This window comes from Manacus candei, unplaced genomic scaffold, assembly GCF_025592945.1.
Source record: "Manacus candei isolate 608988 ecotype Guabito, Panama unplaced genomic scaffold, ASM2559294v1 h1tg000153l, whole genome shotgun sequence".
Lineage (NCBI taxonomy): Eukaryota > Metazoa > Chordata > Aves > Passeriformes > Pipridae > Manacus > Manacus candei.
Window position 1 is genome coordinate 2,435,295 of NW_026138201.1, and position 18,771 is coordinate 2,454,065.

At 41.6% G+C, this 18,771-nt stretch overlaps 1 protein-coding gene across 2 annotated transcripts in view; it reads left to right on the forward strand.

Annotated features, from left to right (window-relative positions):
* The window catches only part of SCUBE1 (signal peptide, CUB domain and EGF like domain containing 1), a 175,173-nt gene that overhangs the window by 150,773 nt on the left and 5,629 nt on the right, over positions 1 to 18,771 (forward strand). For both annotated transcript variants that reach the window (XM_051772395.1, XM_051772396.1), the window contains 12 exons: positions 208 to 330; positions 3,422 to 3,541; positions 4,650 to 4,742; positions 6,643 to 6,759; positions 8,379 to 8,537; positions 10,334 to 10,537; positions 11,929 to 12,090; positions 14,051 to 14,218; positions 15,061 to 15,222; positions 16,602 to 16,799; positions 17,761 to 17,913; positions 18,406 to 18,485. In XM_051772395.1, coding sequence (XP_051628355.1) covers positions 208 to 330; positions 3,422 to 3,541; positions 4,650 to 4,742; positions 6,643 to 6,759; positions 8,379 to 8,537; positions 10,334 to 10,537; positions 11,929 to 12,090; positions 14,051 to 14,218; positions 15,061 to 15,222; positions 16,602 to 16,799; positions 17,761 to 17,913; positions 18,406 to 18,485 — 1,739 coding nt within the window. The remainder of the gene's footprint in view (positions 1 to 207; positions 331 to 3,421; positions 3,542 to 4,649; positions 4,743 to 6,642; positions 6,760 to 8,378; positions 8,538 to 10,333; positions 10,538 to 11,928; positions 12,091 to 14,050; positions 14,219 to 15,060; positions 15,223 to 16,601; positions 16,800 to 17,760; positions 17,914 to 18,405; positions 18,486 to 18,771) is intronic.

The following is an 18,771-nucleotide window of genomic DNA, read 5'->3' on the forward strand; positions in this document are numbered from 1 at the left end:
GAGATATACATGTGTCTGAGGACAAAGACATGCAATATGCATTAAAGTTGGTTGGCATGAGCATTGCCTGCCTTTATCCATGTTGACAGAGACTCAGATATAAAAGATGTAGTAGAAAGAGGTTTCCTTATGCACATTTTATCTTAATGCACCGTGTATGTTTGCACATATGGTTAACACTCCTTGCAACTTTGTTTATATTTTCAGATATTGATGAATGCAGCATCAGCAATGGTAGCTGTGACTATGGGTGTCTTAATACCATGGGGAGCTATGAGTGTGTCTGCCCACCTGGAAAGAAACTGCACTGGAATAAAAAGGACTGTGTTGGTAAGTGTGGAAGCTTGAACTGTGGTGATGCTCCTGTTCTCAAGAGAGTAGAAAAGCCCTTGGTTTTGTCTGAGAGATGCTGCATTTTCACAACATAGAGCCCCAAATTAATTTTATAAACTCAGATAATGCCTGGTCCTATGGGGGTCCATGGGCTAGGATAAAACTGCAGATGGTTTAGAGAAAGGACAGTATGTTGGATTTTATTTGTGTGGATTTTTTTTAAGGTTACAAGTCCATTCACAGAAATCTAAGTAGGCTTATTATTATTATCTTCTGTGTTTTATACTTTTGTCCTTAATTTGTCCTTTTTCCATCTCTATAATGTCAGCTATAACTCTATTTCCCTTTAAGACGAATTTAGAATATTCAAAATATTTACCTGTTTACAAGTAGAACAGGTTATTAAGATTAATATCTACATTCACAGCACCATACCCCAATGTTTCAAGTTATCTCCAAAGGTATCCTGCCTAATATAAAGTACTGACACAAGCTGTGTCCAAAGTATTAATCCCAATGAGCACAAATCCTGAGACCACTAAAATTATGGCCCTTGACCTGAATTTCTGTATCCTTTTTAAATAGATTACTTTTATCCTGAGATATTATTTGAAGCACAGCAAATCTTGGTCATGGCTACAGCCATTCAGAGTATTTTCTGTGGATTTTAATGCTCTTTGTCCATTTTTAATGGGAATGGCATAGCTTAGGTTTGTCAAAGGCAAATTTTGGTTCCGAGGGGTTTGTTTGCTTTTTTTGGTTTTGCTTTTGGTTGTTTTTGTTTTAACCACAAATAACTTCTCACAGATACATTTGGGGCTGATGCCTAATACCTCACTGGGAGCAAGACAGAACAAGAAAGGGGGGGACCTTACTTCAGAGAATTATATATTGCTTAACCTTTATATATATTGCCTTCCCTGCTGTATAGAGGGCTAAGTGTTGTAACAATAAGAAATAGATAACTCTGTTCCTTAGTTACCCACCAGTTCTCCCTTGCAATATGCCAGTTATTCCTCTGGAAAGGAGTTTGTAAATTGGCAGCAGGGACTCAAATTTTTGGAGGTGTAGTATAAAGTCAGACTGCAGAAGTTTTGTGCCATATTTCCTCTCAACCTCCCAAGAATGCTGTTCCCATTTCCCATTGAGAACATTTTCCTTGTTGTAAATTTCTCCTCATTATTTGTAATACTCTGCTGGAAGATGGAAAATAGAACACCCTTCTCTATTGATACACACCATTGTGCTTGATTACTTTAATGAGGCTTAAAATGAGTGTCATCTCCCTGCTGATCGCCTGCCTTTATTCCCAACACTGTTGAGAGGAAACTACATTCTACATTGTTATAAAAGCACAATAAAAAGCAGGTGAATTATATTCAGTGATCCTGAATGCCACAATTTGGAGACATTTGCAGTAATAAAACCCTCTTTTGCTCAGCAGTGGCACTCTGTGCTTTGTTGTCTCCTCAGTCCAAAGAAACAGTGTCTTTAAAGACATCACCAGAGCAATATGAAAGACCTTAGGAGGGAGATAAGTGGAGGATGATTATTCCCATGCTTGAGATGTGAACATCAGGCATGTTTATGGGACTTGTATGTATTTATATTTAATGAGCAGTGAGGCCAGGAATATGAACCAGCTGGTGGCTGCTGGGACCCTTCCTCTGCACTCAGGCCAAGCCAGGCAACACATATTCCAGCTCCAGCATTTGAATTGCCCTGTTTCATGCTGGCTTTACTGGACTTTTCCCAAGCCCTGGTAGAGCCAAACCAGTCTGATCTCAGAAGCAACGCCTGCCTTGGTGTTGTTCAGGGAGGAAAAATGACATTTGCAGTAGCCCAGTGAGCCATGAGAAGAACAAAGAGTCAGCCAAGCCCACCTTGTAAGGGGAGCATGGTTGGAAGAAGTAGCAAGAGGCAGCTGGAGAAGAATCACGTCCCTGAAAGAGCATTTTTGTGGGGCTGAAGCAGACACCTGGCTGAGATTTAACCAGCTGATGCTTGAAGAGGTGCCCAGCTGCACTCTGTGCAGAGGTGAAAAGGTGAAATCTCTGGGAAAAAGGAGGGAAGCAATGAGGCTGCCTCAGTGATGGCACCTGCCGGCTGCAGCCGGGAGTGAACCTTGTCATTTGCGTGTGAAAAAGGATGTACTTAAGCAATACTTAAATCCAAAAAAGCGATAAATTAAAGTGAGTGCAGGCTTATGATTATCAGTGTCATCAGCTCAGGGTGAAGCTCAGATACTGCTGCAACGATTCGTAACAACTTCATGTGTTTTCAGCTACAACACAAACAGTCCCTTACCCAAACATGAGGAGTAGCTTGTGAGACCTGCAGGATACTCTCTGTCTTCATCCTGCCATGGAGCCAAGAGGAGAAGCTCTGTATTTCCTTCATGTGAGCTGCAACGTGCCCCATGTGGTGGGCACCGATGAGAAATGGCTGAGATCTCTCTCTGTGTCACACTGTCCCTTCTAGCACTGCTTGGGGCATGTCAGCAGTGGCTGAAAGGACCAGGGGGACTGTCCATCTCCAGCCCAGCATCTCCTCTGCTTGGCTGTCTTTTCTAGTTCCAGAAGCTAGAGCATTGGGCTAAAGTTGAAAAGTCTGTGAGAGTTTAAGAAGTGAAAAATACGATTTTAGTGGTTCATCTAAATAAATAAATCTCTGTGATGGTGTGGTAGTTGGCCTGTGCCTCCGAAAGGGGAGAGAGGACATCTCAGGTCATCAGTGTTGCCTGTTGCTTCTGAGATCAAGATGTGCACACAGACTCCTGCCTTCCAGAGTGAGACCTGGAGCCGTGGTTGGGTGGTCCCAAAGCAGAGGGCAGGAGGGAAAGACTGATCTGAAGTTTAGGTCTAAAAACGTGGAGGAGTTTCACTGGCAAGTACAAACTCGAGATCCAAATCCAGATCCTCTCTCCCTAATATTTTCTTATTTCAGAAATGCCTGCACCTGTCATTTGGGGTTTCTTAGCATTTCTGCCTTTCCTCACCACTGTATCCAAGTGTAAGCACGAGGTTATGGGTTGGGCAGTGTCTGGTTTATTTTTTTTTTATATTTCTCTTTATTTTTTTCTCCTCAGACATGGTGAAATGTCTCCCAAATGCCAAACCAGCTCCCAAGGCTCAGCTGGTGTGTAGTAAGACTGGAGGCATAGAGAGCTGCTTCCTGTCATGCCCATCCAACACTCTTTTTGTTCCAGGTTTGTACAAAGCATTTGTCCTCTTCGAGTCTAGAATTGCGACCTGATGATTTTTCTCTGTTATTGCATTCATGATTCTTGCATTCAGTTTTTGTTAGTAAATAAGCAAAACATCATTATAAATTAAATTGGGCCAGACATGCACATCAGTAAATACAAGAAGAGCTGATTGTCAGTTCCATTAGAGGTTTGGTCCTTCGTTGTTTAATTTGAGGTGTCATTTGCAGGGGTGGGAAATTTCTAACAAAAACCTGAGAGACACATCCACCTTATCCAGGATGGTGCACACAAAAAATTGCAGCATATTGAATTCCTATGTCAAAAGGGAAGGAAAAAATGGATTTCAGTGAATTCCTGCTGCTTTTTAGTACCATATTTTCCAGCTTGAATAGAGTCTTCCCCCCCATTTTCTTTTTTTTAGTCATTTGCTACAGGTAGTTTGCATCTACACAGTTTTTTAGAGCAGGGCAGGGGGGGTGGGGGTGTTGCTATTGCTTTTTCATAGATATTCTGGCACAGGATTATTTTTGAATGTCTCTACTTTTCATGTTAGTCCTGGCATGATATGCAGTAGAGTTGTTCCCTCTTTATTTACAGTTTAGCAGAGATTACTGGAGCTGTGCATTCATCTAATTTGTAAGCAGCAGTACACAGTTTGATCTGTGCAATATGTAAACCCTGTTATGGTTCTAAGTGTATTATTTTTGTTTCTGCCAATAAATTCTGTCAGAGCCTGAAGCTAAAATTATTGTGAAAATGCGTGGTTTATTTTCTAAATTATAGGGATGATCAAAGCAGAAAGACTCTGCCATGGACAAACACGAAATATTTCCTACTTGTGCACCATGGAATTATGTACAGTTAACCTCGTGCCAAATCATTTATAAAACGTAACATTTCAGTGCTGGAAGAAGCAAAACTTGTAGTCAACGCTGTGAAGCAGCAGCCTTTGGCAAATTATTTCAGCCTTTCAAAATCCGAGTTCGGCACTTAAAATGTCTCTTCATTTGGTGGCATTGGGAAGTTTTTTCAGGCACTAAACGTTAATAGGAGAGGATGCTCTGTGAGGCTGTTGCCCCCTGTGCTGACTGTGTGTTCTGCCCCTCAGACTCGGAGAACAGCTACACCCTGAGCTGTGGAGTCCCCGTGCAGCAAGGCAAGGCTCAGCCAAAGCGCAACACCACCCTGCCCAGCTGCCCAGGTAGGTGCTGTCCTGCTCTCCGGGGCCCTGGAGCCTCAGAGGAAGGTGATGGATGTCCCCCAGACCGCTTGGGAGTTGCAGGACAGAGAGCTCTCACTTACACAAGGCCAGGATTAAGGTGGCTGGTGTTTCATCACAGAATATTCCGAGCTGGAAGGGACCCACAAGGATCATCCAGTCCAACCCTCAGCCCTGCACAGGACCATCCCCAGGAATTCCACCCTGTGCCCTGAGTATATTTCAAACCCTCCTGCAGCTCTGGCAGCCTTGGGGCTGTGCCCACTGCCCTGGGGAGCCTGGGCAGTGCCAACCACCCTCTGGGGGAAGAACCTTTTCCTGAGATCCAACCTGAGCCTGCCCTGACACAGCTCCAGCCATTCCCTGGCTGCTGTCCCTGGTCCCCCCAGAGCAGAGCTCAGTCCCTGCCTCTCCTCTGCCCCTGCCCAGGAATTGGAACTGCACTGAGGTCTCCCCTCAGCCTCCTCTGCTCCAGCTGAACACACCAAGTGCCCTCAGTGTCCTCACACAGCTTCCCATCAAGGTCCTTCCCCATCTTCACTGCCCTCCTTTGGACACTCTCTGAGAGTTTAATATCCTTTTTATACTGTGGTGACCAAAACTGCCACAATATCAGTGAGCACACACTCACTTTTCTGCAGCTCTCCTGGAGGGCTGGGGGGTGCTGAGGTGCCCTCCAGTGCAGCGTTGTGTTGGGAGGTCAGTGTAGGAGTGGTGGAGGTTTGAGATATGTCCAGTAAGGAGAAATATTTAGAATCATTGGCTTTCCATAGTCCAGCCAGGCAATAGCAAGCATATCAAAATGGGATTTCTTCACTGGGAAGTGAGCCAGAGGGACCCATCAGGAGCTCAAGAGCAGAAGGTCAGGGTGGGTCCTGGCCCTCACCTGCAAAGCCCTTCCATAGGACCACAGATCCTCCTGCTGGGGATTACCAATAAAAAGGTTATGAGACTTGTATGATAAAACACTGTGTTTCATTCATCTTTTCCTCAGAAATGGCAGGATTATTTTGCAGAGACATTTGGGATGGTCCTGTGCAGGCCTAAGAGTTGGCCTCGATGATTCCTTGGGGGTCCCTTCCAACTCAGCATATCCCATTCTGTGCTTTCAAATTGTTTATGAAAGCTGATACTCAGCATTTAAAAAAAAAAAAAGTTTAAGTCTGGCAAAATTAGAAGCAGCTGAAACAACATCCAGCAGTGGGAAGTGTCAGCCCACTTTACATATATACCTGCTGTGCTTCTCTCCAATTCTACCAGTTCTCTAACCAAGTATTTGGAATGTGTTAGGAGGTACAATACTGTAGAGAGAGGTAACATGTGTCTACCTGTGGCACAGGGGCAGGCTGCCTCTACAGTCCTGGTTCTAACAGCCTTTAAAACAAGGCTTGGATTTAAAGCTGAAAAATCAAGGTTGCAAGCCATAGACTGCAGTCAGATAAAGGTGTTTCCTTTGGATGGTTTTCAACTGCCACTAAATTAATCTTATTCCTGGTTGGCATTAACAGAACTGCAGCCAAGTGACATGGCAAGTCACAGACAGAGAGTTGGGAAGGTAGGAATTAATCTTTGTCATAGTAAAATAAATTCACTCAAAATCCAACAAGCTGTGCAGGCCTGCTGGAGGGGAGGTGTATGTTCAGGGCATGTGTGATACCAGCTGATTCCTTGATCTCTCTGGGCTTAAGGGTATGTGCTTCTGTGAAAAAATGAACTTGTGGAGATGCATCCCTTTGGACAAGGTGTGTAACTCTTGGGCTGTCTCTTTTCCATATCACAGGAAGGCTTTTGAGCCTGTTTTTAAAAGCAAGTTCCAGACTTCATTTCCTCTGCATCCCAAATGATAGCTTTTTTTTTTTTTTTCCCCACTTTACATCAACAGATTCATTAGCCCCTCCAATCAAGCAGAAAGCTCGTTTTAAAATCAAAGATGCAAAATGCCATTTACGGCCTCGCAGCAAAGAAAAACCAAAAGATTCTGGGAAGCAGCCTGTTTCAGGTGTGTGGTTTCTTCAACATGTACATCTTTTTGTTTGTTTGCATATTTTGTTTTCACAGTGTGACAGAAAAAAAGGAATGGTTTTCATATTTGGATCTGAATTTAAGCTCAGGCCAAGATTCTCAGTGCCTTGGGTTTGGATCTAACAGTGCTGAAAACATCACCAGTTGCTCTGAAAAATCTTTGTTCAAAAATCCACGAGTTTGGAATTGAGCTGATCCTTCTTCTGGCCTTGATAATGGCAGAAATATCCTGAGACAAAAAGCTATAACTAATGCAAAATTACATGAAAGAATGTGAGTTTGGTGTGATTTAGTTTTCCCAAATGAAGTTTCTAAAATGAAACAAAAGCTATTATTTATTTGCTCTATGCTGGATTAGTGTCCTGTTGTAGCAGCAAAGACAACCCCTAAGCAGGAAAGTTACTACCAAAATCTGATGTTACACAGCCTTAATCTTTTGTTGTGATGCACTGAGTACTTATGATGTTAGAAAAATATTTAGAAGATTTAGATGCAATTATAAAAAAATGTGACATTAAAAAAGTTTGTGTCACAATGAATCCAAGTAATCAAATGTTTTCAAAACTTGTCTGACTAGGTATGTGTTTTATTGAACACCACTTTAAGGTGGGGAAAAAAAGAGGTTTTAGAAGTTATATAAACAGATCCTTGAGACATTTACTTCTTGCCCTACATCCCATTGATGCCATGACAGGGACAAATAAAGAGTGTTTGGGTGTCGTTGCTGTGCATTTCCACAGCTTCAAGTGTTTGGAGTTCATTTAAATTTAATATTAATGCTGAATGTTTTGTGGATTTTAATACATTATATTTGTGTAATTGCAACAGCTTGTATTGTTAAAGCAACTTAGCAGCTTACACCAAACAGCTGTTGGGGATATATTTTCTGTTGTGAATTTGGCTTACCACCACTTTTACCAGTCAATGAGCAGTCATATATGAGCCATGAACAGAGAAAAAATAGCTATTTTAAAAAAAGTCAATGGTTTAAATATTTTATTTTTAAAACTTAGACTCCTTTTCTCCTTACCCTGAAATCCAGACACTTATGTCCCTAATTTTGCAAGTATTGACTTAAAACAAGTCTCAGTCATCAAGATGCTTATGTATTACGCTGTCTTTATGTGTTCCTTTCTCTTCATAAGATGTGATTACCAGACTCATTTTTGAAGTCACAGAAGTTGGGTTTTTCTGGTCCATACAGTCACCACGGGAACGGATTTCTTGGATGCATTTGCTTGCTTTGCCTTGTGTTTGTTATGTCACCTGAACTTCAGGGTCTAAGAGGAAGATGATATCATACAGCCACACTCTGGGAATGAATTCCTTCTGGTGGCTTGAGCACTACAGATTCCTCCCTGACCTGGAAGGTCCATCACCCACAACAATCTGTGATTGCTGCTCAGATGAATATATTCAGAGCAGCAATATATTTTCCAATATATTTTCATAACCTTTCATACTGCACAGAGCAGGAGGGGTCTCACCACACATGTGAAATCACTACACTCATGATAACCCAGATATTGCTTGCTAGCCTGTCACTTGCTGCTTTGCCACTTGATTTCTTCTCTGTGTTGCTTCTCTCCTGCAAAGGAGGCCAATTCCCTTGCACAGACAACTGCCAGGTGACCTTTGTGAACCTCAAGTGCGATTCCTCCAAGAAAAAACGCCGAGGCCGCAAGTCCCCGTCCAAAGAAGTGTCCCATATCACTGCAGAGTTTGAAGTGGAGATGAAGTCAGAAGAAGTCTCAGGTTTGTGAAAGATCCCTCTGTGGAGAGAAATCAGTATTTAGTTCCTCAGAGTGCTGTTAAAATCTCTTTGATGCTGTTTCACCAAGCTGCCGTGCAAATCTTTCAGCACAAGGCTCACATTCCACAGCCTTTCCTAACTCAGAGGTTCAGAGATTTAATTGAAAAGAATCAGGTATGAAATTAAGCCAAAGGAACAAAGATTAAACCTGCAGCAAAAGTCCTTCAAAGCCTTGAGTTAAGTCGTGTTCTTTAATTCAGTCTGATTTCCTTGAACAGCAGAAGTGCTAATGGATGCACAGGGAATGTAAAGATTAGGTAGAAGTTCTGCAACAGCCATGATAAAAATATCCTCCAAAATGTAAGTTGCTGAAACTTCAGTCTGAGGTTCAAACACTTCTATTACACCGCTGGAAAAATCATGTTTTCATAACAATCTTCAGGAAGAAAAATAATTGTTTCACGTTACTGAGATGGAATATTATGTTACAAATTCCAGCCAAAGAAAATGAGGACTGAATTCTGTAAATATGTCAGCCTTCAAAGGCAGATTCCTCAGCCTTGAGGGGGCACCTCACTAGCCAAAGTGATTCAAGCAGTAAATGTGCCCGAAAGCACCTTTCTTTTTGCCACTGAGGTATTTTGGTCAGGGAAGTGGCAAGAACTCCTGTTCAACTAAGGAAAGCATGGGCAGAGAAAATTCAGAAACATTAGTGGTGGCAGACTGGAAGTACAACACAGTGGGGTTGCAAATTCTCCCCCATGGGCAAAGTCCACAGGAGGCACAAGGTGAGGGATCACTGGCAGGAAGCTTCCTGCAGTGTTTGCAGAAGGGAAGTCTGAAGGAAGGCCAGCACTGGAGGAGCAAACACTTCTGTATTGATAGTAGAAGTCTTGCTCTGATTTCTTCTTCAAATGCCTACTGAATTATTCACACCCAGCTTTAATCAGCATCTCTTCTGATGCTCCTCGTCCTCCCACTTGGCTTGCCATCACATGTGTTTTATTATCCTCAACTTATCAGGAGCTCAGGGACAGCCAGTGTCGTGGCTGGGAGACAAAGCTGTGGCCAAACCAGCAAAACAAGAGCAGGTTGGAAAGTAAATTACCAGGTTGGGAAGTAAATTACCAGTGGCAGCCTTGCTGAATTCATAGATAGGATGGTGGCAAAGCAGTGCTGAGGGGAGGTGTGGGCTGGAGGGTCAGCTGAGCATGTTAATGGCATCTTGTTATAGCATCTGGTTCAAGCATGTTCAAGCCCTGGGGACTGTGTAACTCCATGTATCCTCTGTGTTGTGTTCATATGTGTATTTAAGTAAGTGTGTTTTATGTATGCTTAACTCTGCCAGACATCTTAATTAACCTTTACCAAGGAAGGTTTTTGGAAAGCAAAATAGCGCTTGCAAACGTTACAAACTGCTTTATGTCATTAGTAATGATGGAACACAAACTTAGAAGCAAACTGGAATCCTGGACTGCACCAGAATTCTCAGGGGGGTCTGAATGCTTCCTGCAGCCCTCTCCCTGTGCACTCAGTATAACCTCAATGCTAGAGACAAGCTATGAGCACTCAGAGTGCACTTGGCAGGTCATGAAATGTGTGATGGACCTCAGTGCACTGCCTTGTCCCTCTGAGAGGCCTGAGCTTGAATCCAGTGAGCTGCTGCTTCAGTTTATATGGAGAAGACAGTGAAGCAGACAGAGGTGTCCCAGTGCAACGCAGGCTGAGCTCTTTGTTAAGCACCTCTTTTAAACATGAATCTCAATTGCTTCTAGTTTTGTTATCATTTCCCATCTAGACACCTGTAACATTGACTGTGTTCGGAAAAGGATGGAGCAGAAGCTGCAAACTGCAATCAAAACATTGAGGAAATCTATTAATAAACAGCAATTTTACATTCAGTTTTCTGGGACAGAGTATGAAGTGGCTCAGAAGCCAGCTAAAGCTACTGAGGGGCACGAGGCTTGCAGTACAGGGCAAGTACTGCAGGATGGAAAATGTGGTAAGTGCAGACAACTCGAATATTCAGCCATATCCCCCAAAACAAGCCACCCCAAATTACCTTTTCCATGGTGAAGCAGGGAGGAAATCCATGAGATAACGATTTAGATCAATCTAACTCAGCATATGTGCTTGGACCACTGATGGTTCATAAGGCTTTGAAGGGAATTCATTGGAGGGTTGCAGGAAAACAAAAGCATATATATGGATACATTCCCATGGCAGGTATCAAAACCTACCACAGGGCAGTGTTGGCAGTTAGTTCCCAGTTGCTCCCAGCATCTTATGAAAACACAATTACAGTGCTGTAAAACAATAAGATGGTGTTTGCCTAGGTGCTATTTATTTACTTTTATATCTCCTCTCTCTCCTCACCACCAAATAATCCGTGACCCATGGATATATTTATATTTAATGCCCAAGAGGTCCATTAAAAAATAAACTATAGAAACATGTTTTAACTTTACATACAATCCCTGATGTCTTTAAGCCTTTTCCCATGTTACCAGGCTCTAGTGCTTTGCTGGGGGCAGTGTGCTAGTGCAAACTTACTAAGGGCAGTTCTCAGCACTGCAGGCTTTCTAATCACTTACAGACATCTTTTCAAAATCAGCATATCTATTTTTCCAGCTTTTTATCAGCATATCTCTTTTTCCAGCTTTTTAAATCAGCAAGTGATTTACAGGCAGAAAGAAGTGCAGATCTGATAGGTGCTGCCAGTGAGGTTGTTTTCATCATATGGGAACAGTGATTTAGAAGCTGTATTTGAAAGACTGTTGCTGTTAGTGTCTAGAAACCCCTGCATTTCAACCACCTCTATCCAGCAGAGCAAAATGATTCATGCAGTTATGTGCCCTGTTGCAGCAAGAAAAGCATCTGTGTTCATATCTGTGTCTAAAACACTTTACAGTTGGGGTATTTGAGTGTCAAGAGACATAAATTATTACATGGGATACATTGCCCTAGGAGAAATCTCTAGAACTGATCTCAGGAGACCTAAAACCAGCACATAAATGCACCTGGTGTAAAGTAAAAGTAAAAAAAAAAAAAAATTGCTTCCCACACATTGTGCAGCTGTTTTAATAAACTGCAATATACTGTTTTAAGACTGCATCAGCTTTATTAACATCTGTGTGATGAACACTTCAGGGCAGCACAATGCCATTTAATAGTTTAAACAGCAGAAGAAGGACCTTGTCCTGCTGTAAATCGACCACAGTGGGGATGGGTGTGCTTGCACTAAGTGAGGATCCTGCACTGACATATGCAGAACAGACCCCACTATAATCCTTGGGCCAAAGAGATCCATCTTCTCTAAAATGTTCTGATATAAAGGCAAGTAATGTGATGACAGTGAAAGTCCTTATGTAGATCCCCCTTTTGTCTCCTCAGTTACCTGCAGCACGGGCACCTTCTATAGCGGAGAACACAATGAGTGCGTTCCCTGCTCCCCAGGAACATACCAGGACACAGAAGGTCAACTTACCTGTGAGCCTTGCCCAAGTAACGATGGACAGGGAGTAGCAGGAGCCCGGAACGTGTCAGAATGTGGAGGCAAGTTTCATTTGATTCTAAAGGGATTAGGTGTTGCCACACCTCCTTGAGGCGTGGGGGCTAAACGAGGGGGGAGCCTTCCACGCTCCTGTCTTGTGAAGGTAACAGAAGACACCTCTGTGCACTTACAAGCACTGCAAAGAATGTTTGGGCTTGTTCCATCCTCTGACACTGCTGACAAGAAGATGGGACCTGCCACAGCAGTGTGAGCTGTGGTATGGAAGTGAGCAAGCCAAGCAGGGCACTTTGTTCGAGTCAGGTATGGAATCTGGACATACCTCAGCTTGTAAGGACTCGTCAGGTGTATTGGGAGCCAAAGGGATGGATTGCTTTGGACTGGTATTGGTGAGTCTAATGAACCTGCTGCTTTCATGTTTTACATGAGATGCAGTTTACCTGCTCTAATTAGCAGCAGTTATAATTTTGACATAGTTGTGCTGCAGGGATCTGTGACCCAGACTCAGAACTAATGACTGCAAAGTTTCAGCGCTGCTTGAAGGCACTGCAGCTTTTGGCAAGTGATGTAGCATCTCTGACTCAACTTCATGAGATATAAACCAAATTACAATGATGCTAATACCTGGTGCTCCTACTGTAACTTGTTCAATATAAGGTTTTAAGACACGACTGTTAATTTATTTTCTTTACCTTATTTCATTACAGATGAGCAAAATCTAGTTTATGGCAGATACGTTATCTGACTTTGAAATGAATCTGTCCTATCTGCTACTTTAAAACTCATCCATGTAATTTACATTAATGCTTTCTCCCAGGATATCTAAAGTGAACACATGATGAATGTCACTTGAGAAACTGCTGGGTTTTCCCACTGAATAAAAAATAACTGGTGTCTCCAGTCCAAACATATGATGGATTTTGCTGATTTACTGTATGAAGGAACTATCAAAGGAAAAATCTTGAAATGCCTGTGCATTTTTGCTCTGTTGATATGTATTTATCCAAAATCCCACAAGAATAACTTATCAAAATAAAATCTGAATTTATAAAGGTTGATTATAGAATACTGACAAAAGCACCACAACTACTAGAGGAAAAAGACTTTTGTTTCAAGGCTTGCATTTGAATTATTGTTCTGCACAACAACAAAAAGAAGGCTGGCACCTTCTCACAGAAGCCACCCTGTAGCCACCTTGCTACCAAATCCTGGCCACTCAAACCCAGTACACACGTTGTGATACTTAATTTTCATGAGATCCGTGTAGATATGAGGCCAAAACATGATTTAGTCAACCTAGTCATTTTGGGGCATTCCTCGGGGAAATCACCTCAGATCTGTTTTGCTGGCAATTTCAATCCAGAATTTCAATACAAGTTACTGCATTCTTATATAAAGGTAAGGAGTGAGGTGTATTGGTGCTGAAAGCACTATTAAAGTCAAACTGTACCTTTTCTTTTACAAGATGTCTGTAAGCCTTCACAAGTACTTAATTTTCAGACCAAAATCCAGATCCAAATCCACTCTTCTTTATCTGCCTTCATGTTAAAGTCCAGTAACCAGCTGGACCAGAGCACGTAGATCAGTTTTGCTACTAAAAACAACAGGAAAATTGTCTTCAAACTGGTAACATCATGATATTTCTCTGAAATCTGTGTCACAACAGCTGACAAAGTGCTTTGAAATACTCAGACAAAAGACTTGGTGAAAGTACTATGTATTCTAACAAAATCTTAATTTAAAAAAAAAACAACAAAACAAAACCAAACAGAGACATATTTGCCAAAAAGCATATTAAGAAGCTAATTATGTTTCCTGGTGGTGTTTTTAGGAAGCAGTTACAGGAACAATACAAAACCAGCAGGTAAGATTAGAATTTGATGTGCATCTGCCTTGATGTCACATGTTTAAGTTGAAGGAAGCCTTGCTGTGACTGCTAGTGGGTTTTATACTTTGTCCAGAAAAGTCAACACACTAATACAGGTGACCATTTTCACTTTCTAGGGCAGTGTTCTCCTGGGCACTACTCCTCAGATGGTTTTAAACCTTGCACAGTCTGTCCTCTGGGTACCTACCAGCCTGAACCAGGGAGGACCCTCTGCTTTCCATGTGGCGGTGGGCTTGTGACCAAATATGAAGGTGCTGTTTCCTTCCAAGACTGTGAAACCAAAGGTGAATTTAAATTTTTTCCACAATTCACGTTCTCCCTTTCTTGCCCTCTGGTTTATAATCTTCAGTGCTGAGGGGTTTTTGAAGGCTCCAGAACAAACATTGTCGCTGCACGGGCACATGATTAAATTAAATCAAGAAATCTGTAAAGTGGGAGTGATCTCCTGAGACTGCACAGGCTGAGCAGGCTTTATGGTTTTCTTTGGGATTTACCACAGGCAGGTGCAGGGTCAGCACTGAAACTGGTAAGTGAATCAGCCCCACTGTATGGCAAGAAATAAACTTGCATTAGACAGTGCTTTAGCTTCCATATCTTGTATATTTTTATGTATCAGATCAGGAAAACTAAACACTACAGAAGTTATATGAAGCTAAGGATTGGTTATTAATGGGCCAGGCAGAAACTGTAAAGGTGCAACACGTTCTGTGTTCTATAATGTCAACTTCCAGTGCCAGTGCTCAAGAAGGAATCTGCCCAAATGCATTTTGGTTTAGTTACTGGAATGACATGCAAACAGACACAAATGGAAACCTCTCTCCTGCTATTGTGAAAGTCATTTTTCTTGTTGAGGTGGGTCTGCATCAGCTTCCATTTATTATAAATTCATAGGAAACAGTGAGAGATGTGTAGCACACACTACTAGTTCATCAGGGCTTAGCTCTGGTCTTGGGATTGTAGTTGGAAGATCCTTTGTACTGGAAAGTGCAGGGAGCTGATGTCTTTTCTGCCTTTTACGGCCTAATAAATATTGCAGAACAGGGATCCTGAGGTATGTCCAGGGTAGAAAGTTCTCTTTGCACTGAAATTGCTCCTTTCTGAAAATAATACACCTCCTACCCTGCAGTTCACTGCTCTCCTGGGCACTACTACAACTCCACCACACACAGATGCATCCGATGCCCTGCGGGGACCTACCAGCCTGAGTTTGGGCAGAACTACTGCATCACCTGCCCTGGGAACACCAGCACGGATTTTGATGGCTCCACTAATGTTACACACTGCAAAAGTAAGTCACACTGGTATTGGTTGTGACATAAAGCATGGCTTTGGCTCTGAACTGCAGCTTGAAGGCTCCATCTCACAGGCTGGACTTCAATTCTGTATTTCCTAGTTAGCATGTGTCTACTGCCAGAGGGAATAGTAAGAATTGGGAAAAGAATGAGAGAAAACTAGGAAAAGTACCCTTTGATCCATGGGAGTGCTTTAGGTTTAATGTGATTTCACAGAGTGCCAGCTACAAGTTAAACCTACAGAGCCTTTAGTTTCCCCGATCCTGGAGGTTGTCTGACAGTGATGCATATTTCTGTGTGACTGCAGAGCACAAGATCTTCTCTCAGAGTTATTGCCATTTTATAATAATTATAAAATATTAGCAGAGATGGTCCTGCATAGTGCAGCTGCCAGGTAATCACTTATGACAGTGAGATCCTGCAGGCCTTTTTGCAGTACTCGGCCTCCTACCTTCAATTACCATTTTGAATCTCCCCAAGGATTTCAGTGCAGTTTTATTTGATCTTTTGTGAATGACTGATTCTTTTAGGCAAGCTTTTGTTTCCATCTCTACCATGCTAATTTAAGACAGTGTCTCTATAATAATTAAGCAATGTCATCTAAACTAACTGTTCATGTACAAATCTATTAGAAGTTTTTATTCTGAATATGTGAGATGTGTCTAACCCTTCATAATTCCTAATGAAATTGGAGTAAATTATATATTTGTAAGAAATTTGAAGAAGTTTGATGATTCTCCTGTAAAATAAAACCATCCTTGTTACTTTGCTGTCTTAGATACTCCCTGTTTTCAAGCCAGTTTCTGACCTCTCATAATCTTTGAGGGTTGGATTAAGCAAAATATTTAAACATATATCTAGTTTTATGTGGATGAGTAGGCCTGGAGAGATCAAGCTTAAGTGACTTGTGCCAAATTCAAGAGGAGTTTTGAAAACTTAGGAAGAAAAACTGATCCATTAATGGAGTTTCTTTATTGACTGGTTTAATCTGAGATGAAACAAGGCAGATCTGTGATCAAGATCAGGCTCATTCAGCTAAATCAGGTTAAAAAAGAAGTGAAGTTAAACCAGGTGCATGTCAGCACAGTCTCCATGGTGACCACTGTGTAGGTAACTCCACAGCTGGATCATGGTTACCTACCTGTGCTTCTCAATGAAATGTTAAAGCAGCCTGAATGAACTATTAAATCAGCTCATGCACCTAAGCTTTTGCAAATCAGTTGGAAATCCTTTAAAGGCTTTCCCTAAGGGCTTTTCCTCATGTCCTTCTAAAGGCACAAGGAGGAGTTTAGACTTGCTCTTGACAGATCTAGAAAAACACCTCAGATTAGCTGATCAGCTAACACAAATGCTAATTATTTCTGTTTCTCCACAGACCAGCACTGTGGAGGAGAACTTGGGGACTATACTGGCTACATTGAATCACCCAATTATCCTGGAGACTACCCAGCTAATGTCGAATGCATTTGGAATATAAACCCACCCCCAAAGAGGAGGATACTCATTGTAGTACCTGAGATATTCCTCCCAATCGAAGATGAATGTGGTGATGTTTTAGTAATGAGGAAAAGTGGTGAGTTGCCAGACATGGGTTGTATTTATTGCAAACTGATTGGATTGGAAAGTTCATATTTGAAAGGGTGACTGTCTTCATGTAGCTGGTGTTTCTAAAAGGATTGTGGAATGAAGGGGTGCAGCAGGTTAGAACAGAACACCCCCAGTAACAGTTAACAGAGTGATTGATACTAATTGTTCAGGTTTCCTGTCTGAATCACAAAGCAGGTAATGGGCTTCTGTCTGGCCCAGTTATCACAAGGGGTAAATCCCTGCCCCTCCAGAAGCCAGCAAAGCCATGCTAAATTATACTGGGAGAGCCATCTTCTGTAATCTGTACAGCTTGTCCTCTCACCCTCTGTAAATACACATACACTGAAGTTATTGCTAATGGTACCACTGACACCCTCAAGAAATCCAAAGTTTTCCCAGTTTTATGTGGAGTTAAGACACCAGTGAGATGCTCTCCTCTTTCACATGGAGGATGCAGGCTTCCTTCTGATGATCTGTTGCTGAATCTGCAAGAAGCACCAAACCTCAGTGGCAATTGTTTATATGGAGCTTTGTTCAAAGCAGTGTATTTTACTCGCTAAAGTGATGTATTTTATTTGCTAAAGCAGTTTTCATAACTTCTTATCCTTGAGAGTCTATGTGCAGCACACTTGTTCTTACCTGTCTGGGACAAGCATATGGGAGCTCTGGAATTCAATGCTAGAGTAGTAAACAAAATAACTAATATCCATAGTAACTTTATAAATGTCAGAAATTATCCCTCACCATCTACTTAAGCTTCTTGCTGTGGGACTCCCATTACCTTTGTGGAAAAACCTACTTCTCCTTATAGGCAGATAAAGACTACACCCATTCTGTCACAAAAAACTCGTCAGCTTGAGAAGTGTCCTGCCAGTTTGACATTTCTGACCCCTAGATGAGGAAGGGTGCAAAAAAATCATTTTATAAAGAACATCATTTATTTCCAGCTTCTCCTACTTCAATTACCACATATGAAACATGTCAGACTTATGAGAGACCTATTGCATTTACCTCAAGATCAAGGAAGCTCTGGATTCAGTTCAAGTCAAATGAAGGAAACAGTGGCAAAGGATTTCAGGTCCCCTATGTGACTTATGATGGTGAGAATGGAATTGTTTTCCACCTTTTTGTTACATCTGAATTACAGAAAATTGTCCTCAAGAATCTTTCTTACACTGCTTACAGGGAGAGAAGAATGAGGAAAAACTTGATGTAACTCATTTTCAGTCCATTTAATTACTTCTAGTCGCAAAGACTTACTGAAATAATATATATATTATTATATATAACCTTTGTCAGTTATTTTTTATCCCTGGTCCTGTTTCTTCGTCTCCAGAATGCAGATAATTATCGGGATGGAGTAGGATTTTGAGGATGTTAGTATTTATAGGAATAATTCAAAATTACTGTTCTAAAGCAGTAGAGAATTTTAAGGTTTTTTTTAAATTTAGACTAAAGCAACCTGAGAGACAGTGAATAATTTACTAGATATGAAATTTTTCAGCACTGTCTTCAAGAGGAGGTCTAATTTCTGGCTGTTATCTTCTCAAAGGATGTCCCAAACAGTCACTCAATTGATCTTTATTTTTCAGAGGATTACCAACAACTAATAGAAGACATTGTTCGAGACGGCCGATTATATGCGTCAGAAAATCATCAGGAAATTCTAAAGGTGAGAAATTTCTGCTTTATCTGAGGCCAACCAATAACTCCTTCCACTGAGTCTTTTCCCAAAATAGTCCTTATTACCTCGATAAGGTCTTACTACTTTGAGAGGGTCATTATATTTAAAGCTCAAGTGTGACCCCGAATTCAATTCTCTGTCTTCTGAGGTTTATGCTGGTATTTGGAGCAGCACAAAACCAGTAGCTCAGCTCAGCCCTTTGTGGAATCGGGAACTGAATTAAATGTGTGCTAATGTGATTAATAAGATTGTATGTTAGAAAAATTAGTCAGCC